This window comes from Salvia miltiorrhiza, chromosome 5, assembly GCF_028751815.1.
Source record: "Salvia miltiorrhiza cultivar Shanhuang (shh) chromosome 5, IMPLAD_Smil_shh, whole genome shotgun sequence".
NCBI lineage: Eukaryota > Viridiplantae > Streptophyta > Magnoliopsida > Lamiales > Lamiaceae > Salvia > Salvia miltiorrhiza.
In genome coordinates, this window is record NC_080391.1 from 3,293,664 (window position 1) to 3,319,947 (window position 26,284).

Sequence of the window (26,284 nt, forward strand, 5' to 3'; positions counted from 1 at the left end):
GATAAAAGAGTCCACCATGTAATAGAAATGTTAAATAAGTAGATGTAAGGAACTAAGTTGTGGTTATTGTCTATTAATAAAAATGAATTAATTTTAATAGACCGTCCAAAAATAACAAATTAATAATTAAATTCAGATTTATTATTTTATTAGTTGAGAATGTGCTTTTATCCGGATAACATGTAGCCCGAGTACTTTCTGGAAAAAACTACTCCATATTAGGCATTTAAAGAGAAATTTTAAAGAATATATAACGGAAAAAAAAAAGTATTTAAAGAGATTTTTTTTTATTATTCCTCTTTTTCTTATAATAAATTTATCAATAAAAAAGAATACATCATAATCTGAAATAAAGAATACTTGTGTATTTGTCCTAACACTACAAAAAAAAATTCCACTAGTGACATAAGGCTTGGTAGCTATTATGTGTGTCATAAAAATTAGTGACATTTGATGATGTAGCTAATCACTAATAGTTACATTTTCAAACGCCACTAATTTTTGTGACACGAATATTAGCCACCAAGCCTCATGTCACTACTAGAAACTTTTTTTGTAGTGTAATTAACTTCCACGAGTCTAGTTATTAATAGCATATTCGATAGGATTAGATGGATTTATTTTGTATTATTTCAACTTAATTAAGAGAAATTCTTAATTGAATAGATCAGGACTCTCGTTGTAAAAGAGATTCTTATAATAAATTCACGCTGCAATTTAATCAATATTGTGTTCACATTTTTGGTTTCATAAGTAACTAGTCAGTAACCCGTCGAAAATCGACGGGAATAAATGAAAATATATAAATATTTGTAATTATTCAATATATTTTTTATTTGATGATTTTTTTCACTAAAATAAAGTATTAAATAAATTTATTTTAAAGTAAAAAATGTTAACTAAATCTATTTTTACTAATATTTAGTCAAACAATTCTCTCAACTCAGAAGGTAATTGTAAGAAACTAATTTCAGACACTTCCACCAATCCAATCTGATTATGATGATTTTATAAATTTTCGATGCTTAAAAGTCAACTTATGTCTCCCCCTCCAAAAAAAAAACAGAGAAGCAAATTCCGAAGTCCCAAGCCGAAACATGATAGAGTAAAAGATGAAATATATTCATCCTCATATAACACATTATTATAATGCGATTATATATAAAAGAAAAGAAAAACCTAAGAAACCCTTGAAAGCACAAAAGAAGCAGTCTAAGGGCCGAGCCTCATTAAAACCATTTTAGGGAAACCCGGTAGGAAAAACCATAGAATGAAAAAAGAGTACTCGTCTAAAACGAAAACAAAAAGGAAAGGAAAGAGGAGCGGAAAGGTCAGTTTCAAGAACTTCGGCCTAACCATCGTCCCCAAACCGACCCGGCTCAACCATCCTCATATAACATATTTTACCTATGAACATGAAAAAATATGATGGGATTTATTGCACCTTTCTTCCCTCCAAGCACAAGCAGCACACACATATCAAATCAACCTAGCAAAATATAAGAAAAAAATATTTTAAATAATATCGTTAATGACTTAAAACTTTTAAAGTTTGAATAAAATATTAAATTTGCAATTACCTCATAATCTATCGAAAATTTCATCATACACAACATTAGTTGTTGTGTCTTGTGTATGACCACTCTCATCACATACTAAAATCTTTAGACCTCTTTTTCTAGTGACTCTTGAGATTGCCACGTAGAGTTGTCCATGACTAAAAATTGGTTTCGGTAGATATAATCCTACATTTGAAAGAGATTGTCCCTGACTTTTATTTATTGTCATAGCAAAACAAACACTCACAGGAAATTGCCTTCTCTGAAACCGAATTGGAAATTTAGCGAAATCTGATGGACTTATAATCATTCTAGCTATGGGAAACTTCTTGCCCGCATTTTTTCCTGAAATGAGTTTGCCTTCAATAACGCGTTCCTCAAGTTGAGTTACTATCAGCCTAGTGCCATTGCAAAGCTCATTAGATGGATCAATATTTCTGAGAAGCATTATTATGCATCCTTCTTTCAATTTAATTTCATGACTCGGTAATCCTGAACACTTGATTGTGTTGAGATATTCAACCGAGAATACCTGTTCATCAAGGTCCACTTGTCCATCTACTTTGCAAATACTGTCTGAACTTAGGTAAACCCTTTCCTTGCTAGACATCAGAGACATGACGTAATCATTGATTGTATCAACCATCTCACTGGTGGGGGCCAAGATAGCTCTATTCTTAAACATTTCTGGATCAAATGCATTATTCATGACGTCATTGTATGTGTTTTCCACTATAGCTGCAATATGATTTGTTGCAAATGCATTATTCATGACGTCATTGTATGTGTTTTCCACTATAGCTGCAATAGGATTTGTTGCATCGCGTGTAAGGATATCTTCTGATAATGCCACAACAGATTCTCCATCACCAAGACTATGTCCGGCTGTATCGTCACCTATTTTAAGTATCCACTCTGCAAATTCTTTGGTTTCTTCTGCATCCGAACCAGAAGCATTTGCCTGAAACAAAAATGTGTACCAATATTTCTTATTCGAATTATCACTAAATCAAACAAAAATATCTATTGTTTTTATCAGCCTTATTGCCTTCCCTATACGTTGTATTGTAGTATTTTCATGAAAATATCCTAACTATACATAATTACATTTAAATGTTCACAAAATCAATCAAGATAAGCCATTTAACCTTACTGTGTCGTCTTGTAAAATATGTAATCCATAGAAAAACGATCTATTACTACATTAGTTTTAATTAGCCTAATATAATTGACAAATGCCATCGTATTCTATCAAGGTATTTGGATTTAGAATAAATTAATAAATTTTTGTTATTATCGCTGAACTTAATTTACTATAGTCGCCTTTATATAACATCTACTAAGGAATGAGGACTAATTCGAACAATGCAAGATAAAATTATTAAGATAAATACATAGATACAAACATTTAGTACTTTTTATATTTTAATATTTTTTATTTGAATTAAAATAATATTAATAAATTATCATGGTAATATAATTTTTTTTAAAATATATAATTAGATTAAGATTAAAATACCTGTAATCTCATGTTCTTAGTTAACTACTGTATAAATCAAATATAATATCATAAATTTAGTAAGTTAATAAATACTATTTATTATATCTATAAGTTAAAAATTTATATAAGTGATCTAAATAAATAAACAAATAAATTATACCTAAAAGTATAAGAATAATAACTTACGTGCATTGTGTTCGCCATAACAATTTTCCTTGCTTAAGATCATGTATAAGTTCTTCAAGCTTCATTTTGAATATTCGAACCAATATATCTTGTCTATCTTATGGTCTTACGTTTTTCTTGTCAATGAACCTCATGATCTCTGGCCATTTTAGATTGCATGTGAATGTTATGAACAACGACGGATATCCTGTCCACCTGCAAATTGTCATGGCATCCTGATAATTTTGAATCATGTATCGCCTCCCTCCAGTGAATGTTGATGGCAATATGCTTGGTTTGCCAATATATGTCGTGTCAGTATTTCCCTTGCTTTTCAAATCATTTAGATTCACGTATATTTCTGACCTAAGGGTTTGGCTGGTTGTAACGGATCCATTGTAGCTTTTGTGTTTCCATCATGGTATATCCATCCACCATAAATTGTTGAAGCAACCGTCTAGCAAGAAGTAATTGTTGTCCTTCATCTTTTATGTCTTGTATCGTAAATGCCATATCGGGCATCGATTCAAAATCTCCAACAATAAGAGCAGCAACTTCTGATGTTGTTGGCATATTGTATTCCCTTCCATCCTTCGATCTATTTCCTATTAGCCGAAGCTTTACATCGATGGAGCTATCACGTGAGATTTGATCAGCAACCATTCGATAAACCTTTGCATAAGGACTGTTATTGTCAATCATTTGTTTTAGGTCATTGACGATTGAATCATCGAAATCCTTCGATCTCCCTTGGTTGTATAACAATTCCATAGATTGTTAGATAAACATATTTATTGAATTTTCAAAAAGATAATTAAATCTTTGGAGATAACTTTTACGACACATTCATTGATTTTTCAAAAAAAATGATGAGCAAAAAATATTTATATATACTTAAAAATAAGTATTAATACATATAAATAACCATTTTGTTTAACAAAAGATTGATGTTAGCTGCAAAAAAAAAATATATATATATATATATATATAATTATTTTTTGTTTGAATATAATATTTTGCCTTTAATGAAATTATAATAATAAATAAAATTTAAAAATATATAACTATAAGGAACTGGAAGAAAAAAAATATAACAATAAATAAATTAAAAATTAAAAGATTCTAAATGTATGTTTAATTGGTATTACTAACTGAATTAAAAGATTATGTATTTATAAAATGTATAATTTGACTTTATGGTTGCAATCGGATCTAATATCATAATAATAAATGAATTTTGTTAATCAATTTACTACTTGAGTTTATACTATTCTATGTTATTTATTATACAAATGTTATAATAATTTTAAGAATTTGAGATTTATTTAAGAATTTGAGTCTATCTATAATAAAGATGATAGGTTGAAGTAAATAAAATAAGAGCTCAAACGTGGATGCATGAGGCCGAAATTAGACATATATGATTGGGATATAATTAATGCATAAGAAATTAGATATAGAAATTTGTTGATGATAGGTTCGAAATTAGATATATAGAAATTTGTTGATTAAAAATTTAGAAAAAATAAGAATGAATGAGAATTGAGAAAAATTAGAATAGAGTGATTCTATTACGCCACGTAGGATAGAGCTTATTTTACTTTTATATATATATAGATTGTTGGATTGATTGTTTGAATAATTAGTCCAACATGCTCAAATTTGCAGGATAAAAAATTTTCAATGCTAGGAGAAAGATTTATAAAACCACACAGCAGAGGATCCTCACATATTCAAAAGTCACAAAAACTCCCGTGAAATCGGTTTTATGGTGAAACCGGCTTCACAATGTGTTGGTGGCAGACAAGGGGACAACCCTTTTCTCTTTTGCTTTTACTTTTTGCTTTTTCCTTTTGCTTTTTGTAGTGAAAGTCGTAAGGGGAGAGAGGGAGCGTAAGTGAATACTCACTTCTTGCTTCAGACATCAAGGTGAGAGCAGAGAGAGCTGTGAGAGAAAAACAGAGAGAATTGGGGTGTGATATACACGAGAGATTGTGAGGTATTTGAAGAGGGTTTTTCCAGCGTGGGTTTGAGAGTGTACGAGAGTGAGAGGTTGATCTCATCTTGGGTGTAATTCTCGATTCATTGTGTGACGAGTTCACGGGTTGTGCAGAGATTTGGGATGCAAGATGCAAAATCGGTGGCAACTCCGTTGGCTCCTCATTTCAGGCTCTCTAGAAAGTAATCTCCCACTTCACCTGAAGAAAAAAAATTGATGGAGAAAGTGCCTTACACTAGTGCAGTTGGCAGTTTGATGTATGCTATGGTGTGTACACGTCCGGACATTTCACAAGCAGTTAGTGTTGTGAGCAGGTTTATGGCTAATCCTGGAAAGACACACTGGGAAGCTGTGAAGTGGATCCTTAGGTACTTGAAGGGTACCAGCGACACAGGATTGTGTTTTAGTGGAAATACATGTCAGGTTAATGGGTTTGTGGACTCGGATTATGCGGGTGATCTAGACAGACGACGATCTAATACGGGATATGTGTTCTGTGTACACGGTGCCCCCGTTAGTTGGAGATCGATGTTGCAGGCTACAGTGGCTCTTTCCACTACCGAGGCTGAGTACATGGCTTTGGCAGAGGGGGTTAAGGAAGCTTTGTGGCTGTGGAGTCTTCTGGGTGATTTTGGGATTAAGCAGGATCGCGTGGACCTGTGGTGTGATAGCCAGAGTGCTATACATTTGGCAAAGAATCAGGTTCATCATGCTCGTACCAAGCATATTGATATCAGGTATCATTTTGTGCGGGATGTCATAGAGGAAGGTGATATTTCTCTTATGAAAGTGCACACAGATGAAAATCCAGCAGACATGTTAACCAAGGTGGTGACTGGTGGCAAGTTTCAACACTGTTTGGACTTGCTACATATCAACCCGTGTTGATAATCAAACGGGACAGCCTTTCGGGGCGGTGTTGGGGTGAGGTGGAGCTTATCCTTTTGTGTTCGAACTACAGGAGCTTGATCCCTGGATTGGGTATGTAGGCAATCATGGAAAAGTGGTGCAGCTTGTACGGGTGTCCATGTTCGTGGGCGGTGCTCGTATTCGTCCTACATTTGAGGTTTATCAAATGAAGTACGAGGTGGAGAATTGTTGGTGGCAGACAAGGGGACAACCCTTTTCTCTTTTGCTTTTACTTTTTGCTTTTTCCTTTTGCTTTTTGTAGTGAAAGTCGTAAGGGGAGAGAGGGAGCGTAAGTGAATACTCACTTCTTGCTTCAGACATCAAGGTGAGAGCAGAGAGAGCTGTGAGAGAAAAACAGAGAGAATTGGGGTGTGATATACACGAGAGATTGTGAGGTATTTGAAGAGGGTTTTTCCAGCGTGGGTTTGAGAGTGTACGAGAGTGAGAGGTTGATCTCATCTTGGGTGTAATTCTCGATTCATTGTGTGACGAGTTCGCGGGTTGTGCGAATCGTCGGAGTTCTTCAATATTACGATTGGTGTTGCTCTTATCATATGTCTCCGAATAGGAAGTGGTTTACTACCTATGAGGAAATAGATGGTGGAACTGTTTTGATGGGAAACAACCATTCCTGCAAAACAGTGGGGGTCGGTTCGATCAGAATCAGGATGCATGATGGGGTTATCAGAACCTTAAAGGATGTGAGACATATCCCGGAACTATGTAAGAACCTTATTTCCGCTGGTGCTTTGGACTCCGGTGGATGCAAAATTATCACTTGGAATGGAGTCATGGAGGTTGTTCGGGGTTCTTTAGTTGTGATGAAGGGTATCCGTCAAAGAAATTTGTATACGCTTTTGGGCACAACAGTGACGGGAAGTGCGGCAGTTGGAGCAGATGGAACTAGTAGAAATCCAGGGGACTACACCCGGTTATGGCACAGGAGACTCGGACACATGTCAGAGAAGGGCCTGCATCTACTTTGTCAAGAAGGTTTGCTGAAGAACTTGAAGAAGCCTTGCATGGAATTTTGCGAGCATTGCGTGTACGGGAAAACACACCGAGTTCAGTTCAGGGCCAGCAAACACAGGAGCAAAGGCATCTTAGATTATGTGCACACTGATGTCTGGGGGCCAGCTACAGTTATCACCAAGGGAGGCTCCAGGTACTATGTCACGTTTATTGATGATTATTCTAGATATGCTTGGATTTATTTCTTGAAGCATAAGAATGAGGTGTTTGACACATTCAAGAAGTGGAAAGCAATGGTTGAAAACAGGACATGAAAGAAATTGAAGACATTGAGATCTGATAACGGTACAGAGTATACAGATGGTGCCTTCAAGAAGTTCTGTGACCAGGAGGGAATTGCTAGGCACTGGACTGTCAGGAATACACCGCAGCAGAATGGGGTCGCGGAGAGACTGAATCGCACGCTGCGAGAGCGAGCAATGTCCATGCGGTCTCATGCAGGGCTAGGCAGAGAATGGTGGGCAGAATCGATGTTTACAGCACTTCATGTCATAAATCGATCTCCACATTCGAGCTTAGGTGGAGATACTCCATACAGGCTATGGTCTGGGGAACATGCAGATTATGAGAGACTCAGAACTTTTGGATGCACAACATACTATCACGTCAGCGAGGGAAAGCTTGAGGCGAGGGCCAAGAAGGCAATATTCTTGGGGTATGCAACTGGAGTGAAGGGTTATCGCTTGTGGTGTTTAGAAAATTCAAAGTTCATAATCAGCAGGGATGTTATCTTTGATGAGTATTCCATGGCAGCTAAGTTTAAAGCTATAATGCCCGGTGAAGATGAAAATGAGACGGTCAAGTCTCAGGTGATCGAGATAGAACCTAAGGATCAACCAGGTTCTAGTCGTGTTCAAGAAGTAGGTCATGGAGACACTCGAGAACAGAGTGATGAGGAGTCTGAGCTCGAGGCTCTTGATCAAGAGAATGTAGATGTTTTACACCAACAGCGGCTCGCGGATGATTTGGCTTCCACTAGGCCAAAGCGAGCATACAAGAGAGTTCAAAAGCTGGGGTCAGATCAGCCTTTGAAGCATTATGGGCAGGCAAACTTGGTCAGGTGCGCACTACCAGAGGATGATGCGGTACCAGCATCATACCAGGAAGCTATTCGGGATAAGAATAGCGCAAGCTGGTTGGCTGCGAATGAAGAAGAGATGGAGTCTTTTCGGAAGAATCAAGTTTTGGAAGGGGTTCTACCTTTGCCCAAAGGAAAGAAGGCTATTGGTTGTAAGTGGATCTACAAGAAGAAAGAGGATAATTCTGAGCTCGGTGGGATCAGGTACAAGGCGAGGTTAGTAGCAAAGGGATATGCACAGAAGGAGGGAGTGGACTACAATGAGATTTTCTCTCCAGTAGTGAAGCACACTTCTATTCGGGTGTTGTTGAGTGTTGTGGCTCACAGTGATCTTGAGCTGGAACAACTCGATGTCAAAACCGCTTTTCTGCACGGAGACTTGGAGGAGGAGATTTATATGCGTCAACCTGAGGGCTACAAGGTTGAGGGTAAAGAGGATCATGTTTATCGCTTGAGGAAATCCATGTATGGATTGAAGCAATCTCCTCGACAGTGGTACAAGCGGTTTGATTCTTTCATGCTGAAGCATGGTTATTCCAGAAGTGATTATGCCCGTGGACGTAGGCATTTGCCGAACCACGTAAATCTCTTGTCTCATTTATCGTCTTGCATATGATCTTGATTACTTGTGGAGATTTTCTTGTTTGCGAAGATTGGGGACGTTTCTCGGTTGTATGTGCGTTATAAATTGTTTCCGCTGCATTGGTATTATTGTATGGATTTGCATTTGATACCAACACAATGACACTACTTCAACATACAAATGATACTTATTATTTTAAAGTGCCATTTGTATATTGACGTAGTGTCATTGTGAAGCTGGTTTCACCATGGAATCGATTTTACATGAGATCACCTCTTTAAAAGTTAAATAATAGGACAAACAAAATTATTCTGTTAAAAATCAGTAACGCCAAATTGCGAGTGACCAGTGAGATTAGTGGGATCAATAATTGAAGGCATATTATCCTTTTTTTTCTTTTTTCTTTTTCCCCCAAATTCAATACCACTACTTTTTCCAACTCAAAAGAAAAAAAAGAAAAGGAAACAATCAAACCCCACACTGCAGCTAAAAAATTGGAAGAGCAGAAATGGACAACTAGTTGATACGCAACTTTCAAAAGATGGGTTCCACAAAATTTGGATATATAAGTTAGTATGATTGCTCTTAAATTACTAATTAAAAATTTTGATCCTCCTATGTTGGGCTTAAAATTATTTGTAAAGTTGGGCCAATGACCATTTAGAAATAACAATGGACTTTCATGAAAGCCCAACTACAATTTTTTGATCTATTTAATTTCTTTAGGTCCAGTAATGGAATAAATGGGGTGTTACGTATTCGATAGTGGGGGCATGAATAGTTAGTAGCCGGAAATATGAAGCTAAATATCTTGACTTTATTATAGTCATGGAAGTCCACAAAATAAACATTGATTTCCCATAATTAACCCTAATAAAAATATTTGTGATCTATGCAATGTATAGGACTTTTCAAATCACATCTACAAAGATGAATACAATTCCAACTACTCATGGATACCTAATTTATAAAAAAAGTTATAACAAAAAAAAAATACATGAACTTTGATAAAAATTGTAATTTTCACTTAAATTTTCAATTAAGTCAAAAAACATATGAATTTATATTTTTATTGTAATTTTAATTTGAGCTTGACTTTCGACGAAATTAAAATTTAGTTGGCAATTGAAAATTTACATGACGTTGGTCTATCTTCTAATGATAAGGGGTATTTAGAAGTTCAGAGGTCTAAGAAGACAAAAATTAATATAGTTGACTTAATTTCAATTGTCAATTAAGCTCTGATCTCGTTGAAAGTTAAACTTAGGTGAAAATTACCAGAAAAATATAAATTTATATATTTTTTTGGCTTAACTAAAAGTTCACGTGATTTTTTTTTTCAAAATTAGTGTATTTTTTGGCAGTACACCCTTTATAAAAAAAACAAAAAAAAGGAGGTTATTTTAGAACCGAGATCATCATAATAATCAGGAGAAAGAAGAGCATTTTTTTCTCTAAATTCCACAGAGACAAATCACAAATACACACCATGTTCTGGCAGAGAAATTACTGAAATTTCTAAATAACAAATTTTGTAGCACATATACCACAACTCAACAACAAATCTAGTGGAAGAAACTATGAACAAAAGGCTAAGAGCATAATACAAACCTAAAATATGCAACATACATAAATAATTCACAAAATGGATAAAACATCAAACCGCAGAACCTGGTCTGGAAACGTGAGCCAAATCTTCTACAAAATGAGCATCATCGGCGGCCTTCTCCGCGCTCAAGCTCCGTGCGATGTACGACCTTAACACGCCTTCCATATTGGGAGTCTCCTTCAGCTCCCGGCAGGAAACGTCGAGCGCTGTCGACTCGAAGAAGCGGTAGTACTTCATCGTGCAGATGTAGACGAAGAGGAGGCTCAAGATAAGAAGCGGGGCCAGAAAAACAGTGTAGACGAACTGCTTCACGCCGAAGTAGCCCAACATCGTGGCTTGATACAAGATCAGTGCCGCCATAATGCGGTTGTACATGTGGGGCCACATCCGGCCGTAGCTCTCGTACGAAGGCACGTAAACTTTGAGCACCTGTTGATGGAAACAAGAGGCAAAATCTTGAAACACCTATAATATTTTTTCATATTTTGCCTATTTTGTAGGTAGCATTATTCTAGTACACAAATATTACAATAACTTAACATAAATGAAGAAGATTAAGGAGTCACCTGATTCCGTAGAAGAAGCCATCCCAAACCAAAGTACAACACCCCGAATAGAAGAATAATCGGGGCTATGACAGAATAGCATAGAACGATGGTTAGAATAAGCATATCATTAGGAAATCTAGTCCCATATTTAAGATCTCCCGGAGCCCAAGCTTCTCTCACTTCATCTTCAGTCTTGCAGAGATACTTCTTCTTTAAATGAAATATTATTAAAGGAACAAGTCGGGATAACTCGAGCCCATAACCGACAAAAAACCTGAAGGCACAAAGTCGCGCATTTGAGTCGGTCTACAAAGTCATCAAGATGAAAATATATTTTGGCGCTGATGTTCAATTTCACCACAACAAGCCAACTCAAAATAAGATGTCAAGCATGAGTATAAAACAAAAGGTCAAGGGCAAAGATTTGTGAGATCGTGTACTTGAAATTACAAAAAATGGATGTAAGAGAGATGATCCCACTATGAAAATGATAATTAAGCAACAAAACCACAACTAGTTAAGAAAGGAAAAAGGAGTCTTACTTCAAAGCAACAAAAGTCAAGAAGAATGTAGCACTTCCAGGAAGACTTGCTGCTAGTACATCGAATACTGTGTTTGGATCCTTCTCAATTGTCTTCAGTGAATCGAAAAGGGTGTGACCTACTGTAACACCAATAAATACGTTCAGCACTGAAAAATAGAAGTACTTTCCGGAGGCAGCCCTTTCCGCATGACTCAGTGAAGGTATGCCCTCGGCCTTGGATAGGAACAACAAGAAACTTGGCAACAGTGCCAAGAATACTAAAAGTGCAATCTGAGGCAAGTACGCCCCGAGGACTGTCCTGATTGTAGACTGATCCAGCAGCGGTTTCAAGAAGGGGAGCAACTTCTTCAAGTTATCTAAAGTAGTCAGTGCTGAAATCAACCCGATAGGTATCATGTAAAAGAAGATGGTAAGAAACACTATGAAATATACGAGATATTGCCGAATCAGTCTCGCGTAGAAATTCTTGGCAAGATTGGTCCATAGTAACTGGCGGGCCTCAGGAGCATCCATGACGGTCCATTTATCCACCATTGTATCATGTAGACATTGTGCAGCGGCTGCTGCAGTTACCCTGTTATTGAAAAAAATCACAGCTGCAGGTTGCTGTTTGTCTTTCAGGGCGATCTTTTGCTCGGCTTCTAACTTTGGAACCAACTCTCTTATCTTCTCCCCATAGTACTCTATTGCATCCACCTTTTTACCCATAAGCCCCATAAAGCCAGTTTTAGCAGTCGGTCTCATTCCTTCAGGGTTAGCAGTCCCTTTAGATTGGGCATATACAGCTTCTGCACGCGCAAGCTTCTTTCTGTAGCCTTCCAACTCTTTATAAATTTTGTTGGCCTGAGACGAAAAGGTGACAAGTTACAAAATGATCACCAAAAGTCGGGTGAGAAAACAATACATCCTTATACACAGACCAAGAGAAAAGACGACGGTGAATCAAAACAATGATGGAGAGATGCATAAGAGTGTCAAAGCAAGTACCACTTTATTGTCTGTGATCACCATTGACTTGTAATATGTATCTGGATAGATTGCCTTAAAATACGAGTCCACCTGTTCGTTTATGGTTTGACCCTCGTTAACAGCAGGTATGTCTCGAACAAGGACAGCAAACTGCTCATTCTTCACTTCAGGTGACATAAGGGCTTCAGCTCTCACATTGGAAACATGCCTGTATGCTCGCCACAAGAGGTAATATGTAACGAAAGAAACCCAATACGTAGCTGCCAGAAATGCCCATAACCGGTGGCTTTTCTCCTGGTATCCACAGCACAATTGAGAGTTACTAAGCAAAATGCATCATGCCACAAAACAATCATCGTCCTAACAAAAACAATGCATATCGATTTAGGCAAGCCAAAAACTGAAAATGAAGAGTACTAACCGCAATATGCGCCATGGATAGCTTGTCAAGTTCATTGAAAGCTCCTTTGCTAGTGGTTTCATTCGCGTCTATTTTGTTCTCAGCAGTATAAGCAACGGGGAGAAGCACCGGCAGAAGGATAACTCCCGACAAAACCAATATTGCCAGTGCTGCACCAGATCAATAAAACTAAACATTATCAGTCTAATTCACAAGAAAATAAGACAGTATAGCCCTAGATCCATGAAAACAACTTCCAGCTTCCGAGTCTGATTGTTCAGCTTGCAATCACATTGCCAAGTACTGCTAATATTTGTTAAACGCAACTGATTATCAAAATTAATCATACAGGATACGTCTACATAGTGTAAATTATAAGATATTTCTTCCTAATTCGTCTGAATCTACATTTTCACTAAAACGAAGAAAACCTCAAATTTCAATAATTCACACTAATGTAGCTTATGCAATCACACAAAATACACTAGAGAGAGATATATATATATATATACCGGTGGAGAGGAAGACAAAATAGACGGCAGCATCAACGCCGGAGTCTCTGATGACATCAGCCTCAGTGGAGGAGACAGCTTCCTTGATCCAAGTAAACGGGTTGCGGGTGAGCCGGATTCCCTCGTAGGCGTCCAGACCTCTCAGGATCCGATTCGGATAGTAGATGACGTGGTTGCCGGGTCGCCTGGAGAGCCACGCGAAGAGGAACATCAAAATCAGGAAAACCACAAACGACGTCCCCAGCGACGTCAGGAACGAGCTGAAATCCATGGCGTTTCACCTTCTCTCTCTCTCTCTCTCTCTCGGCAATAATATCAACTCAGCAGGAGCGTTGGAAGGAGGGAGTAGTGGCCGTTAAGGCGCATTAAAAGAGGATAAGAAGTAACCGTTGAGAGATGCAAGGCAGTTGGAAGCCTTCAAGGGGCAATAGTGATTGTTTTATAGCAGAAACGAAGGCAAAAAAATATCTTCTCTGCAAATTGATTGCGAGAGTTTGGTATTTATGGAATGTGGGGTTTCTCGCAATTTCCTTTTTCTGTTTTCCCCATGGATTTGAGGGTTTGAACGAAGAAATGGATTTTTTTTTTTTTTTTTTCAATTTTGGCTTTTACTTTATCTGCTTTTGTGTCGACGCAGGGAAAGTGTGTGTAGTGCGTGTGCGAGATTAGTGAGGCAAGCCGGATTTGGAGGGAGCAAAGTGAGGAGGATTTTTAGAGAGCTTCACGCTTGAGTTTACTAAACTACCCTTTTTCCTACATTTGATGCCATGAATTCTTTCATGTTAAAATAAAGGTTATTATTAGAAAAATAGTCCAAATTTGAGGTCATGAAGTCATGATGATTTGTTAGTTTTAATCTATAAATATCATAAATATAACCTGAAAGTTATTTTTATCGTTCAGTTTATAGTTCGATTCAAAATTTTGACTTAATGAAAGGTGATGTGCCTCGAAAAATCAGATTACTTATCTTCACATTAGCTCTCAAATGTGTCTCATATAAGAGATCAGATTTTAATCTGATATAAAATCTGATATTTAGGAGCTGATGTAGAAAAGAAAAGAAAAAAAAGATAGTGTTTTTTTATTTATTTCCAGGTCACCTTTGACGAGCTACGTCACCCCTCGATTGAATGAATATTTGATCGGGGTATAAATTAAACAATAAAGATAATTTCAAGCTATTTTTATAATTTTTATAAATTTGAGCTATAAGAAATACTACATTCTTAAAGTTGGGACTATTTTTTAATAATAGCTCTAAAATAAATGGATATACACTTGCTATAACCAAGGACATTTCTAATCCTAACGACATATTAGTGTGTTAATTAGAACTAAGGTGAAGATTAGGAAATTTGACTTGCAAGTAAAAAGTACGTACATGTGCATAATCATGTTTTCCAAGTAATTATTGATGACTTATGTCGACTATGCTTTGTGATAAAATAAATAAATAACTTGAAATAGTATGGACAAATCATTATAAAGTGACGCCACCAAATTGTTAGGTGTGTGAAATTGATTATTACGTGTAGATATTATTACATGCATGAGTAGACGACAATGTGTTTCAATGACATTCTATTTCATACTATTAAATTATGTTACAAAATAAAAATATTCTTCTGTGAAAAAGTAGCATGATTTCTCATAGACGATACAAGATTCTAACGCATATATTTTATTAGTATATTTTATTTATTTATTAGTATATCTCATAGACGATATACAAGATTAAAGAAAAGATTGGCTTTGATCTTTGAATAAACTAGATTACTAAAAGTAATTTTGAAGGAAGGTAATTTAAAATGGGTCAATTTAATGAACAATAAGATTTAATGGTTTTTTAGTAATGCTTTTTTCCGACAAATTGAGGCCAACTGATAAAAATCCTTTTGGGCGAAGCTGTCAATTGTCATCAATATCATCATCACTTATTAAATTATTAATCCCAAAAAAATCAAAAGGCATCGCAACTTGCGAAGTATTCAAAAATACTCTTCCTCTTTTTTTTTTTCCAATATCATCTCAATTTCATTTTTACTTTATTTTTTATAATGTCGGTAGCCCTCACTTTTAACAAAGTCGCCTCACTTTATAGTTTTATTGATTTTATTATTCGGAGACAAAGAAAAATTATTTACAATTATGCATTCATTGCGTCCACATATTTCATAGGACTAAGTTATACATGCCCTTCATCAATCAGAAAAGTGTGGTTTGTTTTGAAGATATAAATAAGTGTCGATAAAATTGAAAATATAAGAATACGTGTATTAAAATAGATATATTATATATTTTTTTGTTTTGAAAAATAATCTTAAATTGTCATTTTAGAATTTTAAAAAAAATACTATTTCATTTATATTTCATTTATAACACTGCCTCATAATATGTTATTTTAAATAATCAATTTATTTATCTATTCTATCACACAATGGAGTCTATTTTTACGATAATACCAAACACTATCAAGATGGACTATTTCTTCTTTCGCAATATATCCAATTATTTTTATTAAAATATAAGTTGCTTTTTTTTGAGATTACACGAGGTATCTGAATATAATCAATTATGCAACCCGCACGCAGGCGGGACCTCACCACCACCCAAATGGTAGGAAAACATCACCGCATGCAGGCGAGAAACGCCCTGCATGTGGGACCTCAACACCGAACAATACAACACCGCACGCATGTGGAAATACAACATCACCTAAAATAGGAAAACATCACCGCACGCAGATGGGATTGAACCCAAAACCTCAATGGAATATAAGTCACTTTTTTAAAAATTATTTTTAAATAAGAAAATATTTATTATGATCAAATCAAAATACATCTTAATGATGCGAGTGAATTATTATTTATAAAAAGACCAGATACTTTTCGTAGTGAGAAGAATTATTATTTTCATTTTATTTTGTTGATTAGCTAACTGTTAGTGAGACTCCACCCTCAATGATGCGTGGAGCATAATTGTCCACACATTATCGAATACATCTATCTCAACTTGCAAATAAATATTATAGTCAACATGGAGCCCACATGATAATCTAAAACGATATGCATTTTTGATATGCTACAAATAAAAATCTTAATGGAAGTGAAGATCACTAATCAGGGCAAGAGCTAGTATTTTTAAATACGCAAGTGAAATTATAATTTTATATTTAAAAAAATATATATAAAAATAATTGCACACGGCATAGAGAGAAACACTAAACGTGGCTGTAGCGAAATACTTACAGCTATTAGGCTTTTGCCGACACCAAAATTTGGGATCAATTCTTACAAGCCTTCAATCTTAACGTGTGCCTTAGCTGGCGAAAGCGAAATACTTGCAACTGTTTTGTTTTCTAACGCTGGGGCCCACAAAGCAAGATTATCCAATTCAAGTTAACGGCTATTTACTACTCAAATAATTTAGTTAGCAGTTACTAACTACCTATATAGCCTTATAGGTTTCGACGCAGACAATTTTTAACCTAATAACGTGTCACGTGCACCTCGCCACCTATCAATTTTTTGGACCATTCCCTAAAATAAATACATAAAAAATAATACGAGGACCATATTATATACATAATTGGTGTTCAGAGGATGAACAAGAACAAAAACTGGTTTTGTCTGAATCACTAATGCCAAATTGCTGGTATTGTCGATGTTTAAGTTCTGTCTGCGCCAGTGCGGATGAGTCTCGAACAAACGACACGTGGCTCGTTTGCCTTTTAAATAATTAAAAACCAGATCGCTCCCGATCCTAGCTTAATTGGATCGGGAGTGGTATGGTTCTGATTGTTTAAAAAGCAGTCCAGCCACGTGTAGCTCGTTTGAGGCTCCTGCATCGACAATACCCAGATTGCCCAAAAGAAAGAAAGAAAGAAAGAAACAGAAAATCGAACCCACCACACTGCAGCTAAAAGGTACACAAGTGATAGGCAAGTTTTCCAGATCAGTGTTTTCCCACAAAATTTGGACATGGAGGCAGTGCTCTTTCATTACATTACTACAAACACCTGATAGTCTGTGTCACGACACGGTACAACAATCCTATACAGCTTGTACAGCTCTCAGCTCGTTCGAGGGTATCGGTGAAAATAAGGGTAATCCTTAAAAACAACCAGATACTGTAATGGGATATGACTTCTACTGGCCTAGGCCTTGTGTAGAAGTGTGACATTGTCAAACATAAGGCCACCACCCCTCATCGAAAAAATCTTGGACTGCAGAGTTACAGCAATGACGAGGCATGTACGAAGAGATGAGATAGCATTCTACGGCTTACCTCAAACATTACAGCAATGAGGATGCCCTTTCATCAGATTGTCCCATAAACATATCATTTGTCTAGGGGATTGGTAGTGTGCAGTGTGGTAGTTCTCCATACAACCGTACTGACAATATTTCCAGTTATGAGAATATTGAACGTGCTCCGTGCTGTTGAATTGCTCGACCCACATTCCCATGCTAACGTCCTCCATTTTAAATAGCTGTAGAGTGGGGCAAAATAGTAAATTTTGGGGGTGGGGATGGGGGGTGGGGGCTGTAATGTTAGCCTCAGGAAGAAGTGATCAAAGATTGTAATTCACATAGGACATACAACTGTGAACATGTTACTAACCCGTAGGCTATGATTTTCACTTTGAGAGATGATGTAATTAGCGATGTCGCTTGATATTATGTATCCGGGTCCATTGGCATAAGGTGGATAGATTTCCTCAGGCCACTCCTGCAGAGAGAGAAGAAGACAATCTTATCTTGTCAGAAACATATAATCATTTTTGTTCTTACACAAGTGAACGCACGCACCTCATAAGAGACGGCCCACTTCCCTGTCCTAAGAGGCCTGTGCAAGAGGTTCAAATTTCCCAAATACAACGGCCTTCTAGGTGACATGCCTTCGATGTCTTTCAAAATTCTCTCGACCCTAATAAACGTGTCATCATCACATTTCATAATATATGCTGCCGTTACATTTCGAACCTAAAATGAGATGTAGGTGCCAGTTGGCAGTTAGAGAACGAAAAAATCTTCCTACAGGAGACCAAATGATGAAGAGAGATAATAACGTACCCCGTATTCACAAATGGCAACAGTTTTAAGAACTACTAGCTCATAACGGTCCATAAATGGCAAGATCTCTATATCACCAAAGTAAGCAGCCTCCTTCTTCAGAACTGCATTCACCTCACTCCTTGTGTTCTACAGAAACATTTTCGTCAAGTGGGTTCAACTTCAGCTAGTAAGTAGTATTTACATATTATCTAGCAGAAATAAACTAACTGAAAAAAGATGCCCCACCAAGTTGGACACCATAAAGAAAGCATAGTACAAAATGCTATACCATTTGCCTACCGAAATATATTTGCCGGTGCCATCTTTTCACCCTCTTTGCATCTCAATTAGAAATGAGTGCAAGAGGAAAGCACACTCACTTTTTTCTCTTATTATAAACACTCTACACAAGTTTGGCCAAGCCTAATGACTAACATCCATGCAATTATGCAAATAGTGTGTTCTCATATTTCATGTGTTACACATGCAATTCCATCTCAAATAAAATGTCTCTGAAATCCACAGTACAGGGGGAGTTAGTGGAGAGAAGCAGGAACTGGAAAGTGACAGGTTTCAAATGAAAAAAGGAGAAAGCATGCAGATATACATACACAAACACATCTATATATATATAGAGAGAGAGAGAGAGTGGATCAAATAAAAACCTCTCTTAAAGTACAAACTATATATATATATATACATATATGTATATTCCAAGGTTTGAACTTTGAAGTTTTTAGGATGGTAATCAATAAACAGAAAAGTAAGACACAGTTAAGTTTACTGTTCAAACATGTGGCCTCAAAAAATTATCTTATTTCTTTTCAGTAAATTGATGATAAAAAAAATTACCCAGTGAAGTGATGCAATTGAAAGAAAAGGCTGACATACCAGGGCAACAAAGAATCGAACAGCTACTTTAGACGTCTTGATTGATATAGATTGCATCCATGTCTTTCTTACTGCCATACGCTCAGCAAAATGATTGGTGGCTGAAAGTACCCCAATAAAGAGTTGAACCCCACCTTGTGGTGTGTAATGGGATTTCCATTTCTCAGAGAAATCTAATACTCTATGGGGCGAGAAACTTGGATGAGAGGTTGGCAAAGAGGTGGCATATACTGAATGAACATCCACATTACCCTTGATTGCTAACCCTGTTGCATCTTCCAGTGTAAAACCCTGGACAAGAAGTAACAATATGATCAGGAAACTATATGCTCTTCAAGGATTTTCAGGAACTAAGGGATCCATGAGTAGATCGGAAAGTATAGCTCTCATAGCTAATAAAGTTTGCTCGGGGAAAAGAATGTGTAATTTCCATAACGCATGCACCTAAAAAAAGGAGCACCATACATAAAGATGAAAAGTTCAAAAATTAGAGAACATATATGATCTTTTTAATGAAAATTACCCAACTCTTTTGTATAGAAAGCCATCATATTAACATCGACTCAAAACGGATAATAGAAACCAAATAAATGTTGATGGTATGCAGTGAAAACTGCTAGTAATTTACCATTCGGTATGGGAATGATGTAACATGACGCCCCCCTGCATTTATATGATATCCATCAACTCCAGCACGGATGGTCAGAACAAACATTCGTCCTTCCCTAAAGGGAAATGGCCAGGTTACTTCTGGTTTTTTGGCACGTCCTATAAAGCGCTCAAACCACGAAAATATCTTGGACTCTTTTGTATCTTTTGTATCGGTGATATCATTGCGCATCCATTTTTCACACCGCAAGTATCCATCAACTGCAAGGATAACACACTAGACTCTTTATAGGATCGATCAAGATTGTAAAATATTAAATTCAAACAGAAAGAAGAGGTATCACAGAATCAGTAAATAAGTATCATAAGTTTTAACAGCAAACAATCAAGAAACGGCATAACAGATAGAGGCATAATTCTTAGCTAAGACACTTTGCATCATGAAGGTTACCTTAGTTCAGTTACTGCAATACACTTGAATTTAGCTTCACATTTTGGGGGGTTATTAACCATAAAACCATAAAAGAAAAGGTGGATTTTGGGAGTCCACACGTTGGCTGCCCTGTAACTAAATACCACTGAAAGTCTGGAGATCCCAACTGGAATGTTTATGTGAATTCGTTCAGGCTTTGGCTACCCAAGAAATATACTAACACATTTAAATCCAGGAATCCCTTAACGATGTTTATGAATAAGCCCATTCATGCTTCAGTCACCATATGATGTCAGGAATCAGGACATTTGATTTTATACCCTTCTATAAATTGAAAAATACAAAAAATGGTGTCCTGAAAATGGATGCAAAGTTATCAGATCAAGAAAAATAACTGAAGCATACCCAGCATATCATCATCGCCCTTGGAAGGCAAGCCATCACACCTCTGACCTGTTCCCCACTGCATCCTGTAACACGTGTTGTGCTCAATTACTTGATGATGGCTCCAGTCACCTCTTAATCGAGGATTCAAATGCAAAATCTTTGGTGGATCTTCCCCATGCACAGCCTTTAAGCCTTGAAGCTCAACCATGAACTGTGACACTAAAACCAATCCATCATCAACCCTCCTTTTAGCAAGTTGTGGTACATACTCCTGGTGAGCATGATGTGGAGTTCCAATGACTGTGATAGATGAACCTGCAGCGAGACCACATGGAAGGAACATAAGATAATCTCTCTTGACCAATTCTTCTCCATCCATTGAAACCCAAGAAGGGCATGACTCAGGCTTCCCTTCTAGTATAGTACTCATGTCAATCTCCTTATCGTCATACTTGCTTGCCTCTTCCCACGCCTTCAATCCTAAAGCCCAAGCCTCATCCGCCATTCTTTCCATCACAGATAAGTTTTTGGTCCTATTCATTTTCCTCAATATGTCAGAAGTTATTCGACCATACTGCTGCTGCGAAGACTTTGTTACTGATTTCCAATCTCTTTCCGCTTGTATATCCCCTTGTTGTGGCTTTACGGGATTATCCTGATTTTCATTATCATGTAATATTCTGTGGAACCCATCAAAACTGACACGTGATTTACTAATCTCCGCATTCTTTTCATCCATCATTGAAAATCCATCAAAAACACCAGCGCTTTCTTCCCCACTCAAAACAGCTGCACTCTCCAAAAAATCAGGAAACTTGAAGAAAATAAGGATCAAATACAACCCAGCTGCAGCCAACAGAACGTACGAGAACTTGAACCTTCTTCCGCTCGGATAATCACCTTTCGACCTCTTCATCCTCGAAAGCTGAATAAAAATACAGAACTCCACATCAAAAGCCAAACGTCACTCCAACCACGCCCCCATAAACCCAACACGGCTCCTACTAACAAATGCACGCATCTCTCACAAAATCCACTTCCAATATGATTCGAACTCCCAGTCTACAAGTCGATTCACAGATAGTATCTCCAGCAGAAATGCTACTGTCCGTCTCATAGAAACCTAAAAATGCACGATAATTAGCAAATAACACTACCCGGCACAAAATCACTGGAATCCGATAGATAAACTTCATTTTGATTAAGAAAGCATCAATGCGCACACCAAAACCCTTTCTCTGCCCATTTAACTGATCTTAGCGTCATTTTTCAGCATAAATGAGTAAATACCAATTATATCACTCAAACAAACAAAAAAATTGTCAAATCAAACGTACCAACGGCGAGAATTGGCGGTAAAGGCGAGACAAATTAACAAAACGACGCAGCAGATCGAATTGATGGTGATTTGCAATGACAAACCCTAAATCTTGTGCGTGCAGTGACAAAATTAAAGTAATGAATTAAAAAAATACTATAGTAGTATGATTCTTCTTTACTCCATTGGTTGAAGCTGCGGGAAATCTACGGTTGGGAAATGGTGGCTGGGCCTAGATTAAGAAATTGAGGAAAATGTAGCGCCAAAAAGAATGTGACATTATAAAACAAAAAAAAAGGGAGTTCGTGGAATCTATCTGAATATTATAGTATAGGTTAATTATGAGCTCAGCCAATCATAGCGATTCGACGAGCCCCCCGCGAAAATATGAAAATATCGTATTTGCCCCAATTTCTTTATAAAGTACTCCTCCGTTCCGACCAAGACGCTACATTTGCTTTTTGACACGGGATTTAAGAAGTTGTAGATTAATGTTTTAGTGTATAATAATAAAGTGATAAAGTAGGAGAGAGAAAGTAATAAAGTGATAAAGTAAGAAAGAGAAGGTAATAAAGTGATAAAGTAGGAGAGAGAAGGTAATAAAAAAAATACTTAATTAGTGTTAATTAAGTGTTTAAAATTCCTTATTTTTGCCAAATATAGAAATGTAGCATCTTCATTGGGACGGCCCAAAAAGGAATATGTAGCATCTTAGGCGGGACGGAGGGAGTATAAAAATAGTATGGTTAATGTCTTATTTATTTTGATGGATCGAAACTTTGAGATATCCCAAGACCCTTAATTTTTTTTACTCATTTAAGCTAATTTTGCTTAATTCTTATCCGATTGAAAATGGTGGGATTTGATAAATCCTACTTTTAATGATAAAAGACTCAATTATGCATCTTATCAATCCTGTAAAATAAATGCCCCTTACTCGTTTTGTTTTAGCAGATTATGTTTGAGTTGAATCTTTGTATGAACTAGTATTACTTATTGTTTGATTAATTGAAAGTTAATTTTCTTTCAAAAAGAAAAATAATAAGTTGTGACCCATTCACAAAATTTATACAGATGCTGAATTCTATAGTTTTAGCTTTAAAATTGCTCAATCTATTACTAAATCATCCTCAACCATATATGTGTTGTCAGTGCATTATTAGTTTGGTGCTAATTGGATTTAAATTTAAAAGAAACTAAGATGAATTTATAAATTTAAACTAAGTCATTTTACAATGCACAAACTTTGATTTTATAAATTTATCCTTTTTTCATACTAGTGACAATAATATTTAAACATACATATTTTTTTTAAAATCACACCTCATTAAACTGAACCTGATATACAAAATAATTGTGGTATTATATTTATCCTATACCTGAAAATAACCAAATCAAAATCCTTCAATTTAAAACAAGTGACATTTTACTACCTCAATACATACCCGTTTTGTTCTTTAAATATCTCAACACAAAAAATGCAGTAAAATGGTTTCTTCCCTCTTACAAAACATTGGCACAAATCCTCAGCAGTCACCACTTGATGAAATTGCAAATCTTCAGGCTCTTGCAGCACATTGTTTCCGGGGGAGAGCTCTCCAGCCAATATCTCGTCTGAAGAAGCCGGCCGGCCACTTCACTTGCTCTACGGCTTGGTATGCTCGATCTCTGGCCTCTTCCAGATCCTTCCCCTTAGCAGTGACGCCAAGAACACGTCCACCTGTAGCAACGAAGTTCCCCTCGGAGTCGAGGGCTGTGCCAGCATGGAAAATCCTTACACTCGGAGCCACTTCCTCTGCTGCCTTGAGATTTTCAATCACTGTACCCTTCTTGTAGCTGCCCGGGTAACCCTCACTCGCCATTACCACAATCATTGCCGACCCTTGAGACCACTCCAGAGATACGCCGCTTAGCTTTCCCACGGACGCTGACAGTAACACTTGTGCCAGATCCGACTCCAAACGAACCATCAACACCTGTCCACAACATCAAACTTTAACACCTTTGTATGTATGTTCAACAGTATCAACAATATGGCACAGCACATAGCAGTTGAGAAAGCAGATATAGCAGTAATTGATAATTTAGAAACAATCAATCACGTTACGCTTCTTGTAAATTCAGAACAGAATTGAAACAAGGACAAACCTGGCACTCAGGATCTCCAAAGCGGACGTTGTACTCAATCAGCTTTGGTAGTCCAGATTTCTTCTCGATCATTAGCCCGGCATACAGAACCCCGACAAACTTGCGGCCCTCTGCAGCCATTCCCTTCACGGTAGGAAGAATAATGGATTTCATGACAACAGATTCTAGTTCTTTTGTTAGGATAGGGGCTGGAGAATATGCCCCCATTCCACCAGTATTAGGCCCAGTGTCACCATCACCCACTCGTTTATGGTCCTGAGCGGATTCTAGAGGTATGGCATGCACCCCGTCCACTAGAGCAAAGAACGACGCTTCCTCTCCTTCAAGATATTCTTCAATGATGACACGACACCCAGCAGAGCCAAAAACATTCTTCACAAGCATAGAATCAATTGCTTCAAATGCTTCATCCATTGTCATAGCAACAACAACACCTTTCCCAGCTGCCAACCCATCTGCTTTAACAACAATGGGAACACCTTGAGCTTCAATATATGCTTTTGCAGCAGACGGATCAGTAAAAGTTCGATACTGCACCATTCAATGGAAAAGGAAAAGGTAAGTAAGCTTATAAGCCTATCCAGTAACCAAAGCTAATAATAGGTAATGAACCTTGGCAGTTGGGATATCATATTTGTCACATAGCCGTTTCATGAAGTCCTTTGAACCTTCTAAGGCGGCAGCTTCTGAAGAAGGGCCGAAAGTAGGAATCCCAGCCTTAACAAGATCGTTGGCAAGACCGGCTACAAGGGGAGCCTCGGGTCCCACTACAACCAGTCCAATAGACCTTTCACAGCAAAAGGCAATCACCGCTGAGCTATCGGAGATATCAAGATCCTCTATACACGTTGCATCGCCCGAGCCAGAAATTCCAGCATTACCAGGAGCACAAAACACAGAAACACAGGAAGGAGATCGCTGCAGGGCGTAACAAAGAGCGTGCTCTCTTCCTCCCCCTCCAATAACCAGCACAGCTATATTTTCCTCTACAATTCCAATACCACGCATCAAAAATAGCTCCGACAACATAAACAAATTCATCACAGCCTATTGGTAAGTATTGGTAAGAACAGCTAATTTTTAACATTGTGCATAACATCCAAATTTCGGGCAGTTTGTTGGCGATTAACTAAACAAGTTACTACCTTTAAGTTAAGGGAGCATTTTATATCGAATGGTATGAAATACTACAAGCATTGCTATGGAATTCCTCCTTATGAGGAGTTTACCCTTTCACAAAGACACAATTTTTAAGAACAAAATTAGCTACTTTCAACAGAATGATAGAAGCATAAACATAATTAACTCTTCATCCATTGCTGCCACCTTGAACAAGTAATTCTTGATTTATACAGCTATATCCGTAACTAGTATTATTGAAAGCAAATCAAAACCGATAAAAATAAAATAGAATACAAAGAAAGAAAAAAGAATGGTACCAGCAGCAGAGGAGGGCACGTTGTTTGAAGCAATGGCGTTAAATACAAGCATAGCAGATTGATTATTATTCCTCCGGCAGAGACGAGCGGAGCTACTAGAACCACTTTTCTGAGCGACCCATTTGATGGGTCTCACGCGAAAACAGATTGAGGTAAAAGATTTCGGCGTCGAACTGAGAATATGACTATGGCTGTCCAAAAATTGAACACCATTTGAGCAAGCGAGTGCCATACTTTTCTATGTACTGAATCTTAGTTGGGATTGAAAGAGTTGGTTTCTAGATAGCTGTAGTTCTCCTATGAATTATTGCTGATGTGCTTGAGAGGATCGAGAGGTTGAAGCTCGGTGCTACCTTCGGCCGGAAAAAAAAAGGGGCAGCAGCGTGTATGTGTGTGTGTGTGTGAGAGAGAGAGAGAGAGAGAGAGTAACTTTTGAAGTTTTGATTTTGATAGTAAGGCCCTAATTCTTTATTTAGGGCTTATCAAATTCAAAGCATCGTTTTGGTTTGCCATTGATTTTACTTATTTTACTAGTATTAGTAGTAATTTTTTAGGGTACACAACATTTGGATTTGGATTTGGATTTGGATT

General features: G+C 37.1%; 3 protein-coding genes across 3 annotated transcripts; all 3 read right to left on the reverse strand.

The window, feature by feature from the left end:
* Positions 1 to 10,250: 10,250 nt before the first annotated feature.
* LOC130985156 (CSC1-like protein ERD4) lies at positions 10,251 to 14,128 on the reverse strand. Its single transcript, XM_057907961.1, has 6 exons — positions 13,409 to 14,128; positions 12,918 to 13,066; positions 12,515 to 12,790; positions 11,526 to 12,370; positions 11,002 to 11,257; positions 10,251 to 10,864 (listed from the first exon to the last, which is right to left on the reverse strand). The coding sequence occupies exons 1-6, from the start codon at positions 13,677 to 13,679 to the stop codon at positions 10,484 to 10,486; spliced, it is 2,178 nt and encodes a 725-aa protein (XP_057763944.1). The 5' UTR covers positions 13,680 to 14,128; the 3' UTR covers positions 10,251 to 10,483.
* A 3,217-nt stretch (positions 14,129 to 17,345) lies between these two features.
* LOC130985157 (hydroxyproline O-galactosyltransferase GALT2) lies at positions 17,346 to 22,409 on the reverse strand. The gene is made up of 8 exons (XM_057907962.1): positions 22,126 to 22,409; positions 20,807 to 21,911; positions 19,988 to 20,229; positions 19,360 to 19,650; positions 18,487 to 18,615; positions 18,223 to 18,396; positions 18,035 to 18,142; positions 17,346 to 17,903 (listed from the first exon to the last, which is right to left on the reverse strand). The coding sequence occupies exons 2-8, from the start codon at positions 21,702 to 21,704 to the stop codon at positions 17,700 to 17,702; spliced, it is 2,046 nt and encodes a 681-aa protein (XP_057763945.1). The 5' UTR covers positions 21,705 to 21,911; positions 22,126 to 22,409; the 3' UTR covers positions 17,346 to 17,699.
* Positions 22,410 to 23,450: 1,041 nt separating this feature from the next.
* On the reverse strand, positions 23,451 to 25,925 carry LOC130985158 (phosphoribosylamine--glycine ligase-like). Its single transcript, XM_057907964.1, has 4 exons — positions 25,694 to 25,925; positions 24,867 to 25,240; positions 24,255 to 24,785; positions 23,451 to 24,082 (listed from the first exon to the last, which is right to left on the reverse strand). The coding sequence occupies exons 1-4, from the start codon at positions 25,923 to 25,925 to the stop codon at positions 23,666 to 23,668; spliced, it is 1,554 nt and encodes a 517-aa protein (XP_057763947.1). The 3' UTR covers positions 23,451 to 23,665.
* Positions 25,926 to 26,284: the final 359 nt, after the last annotated feature.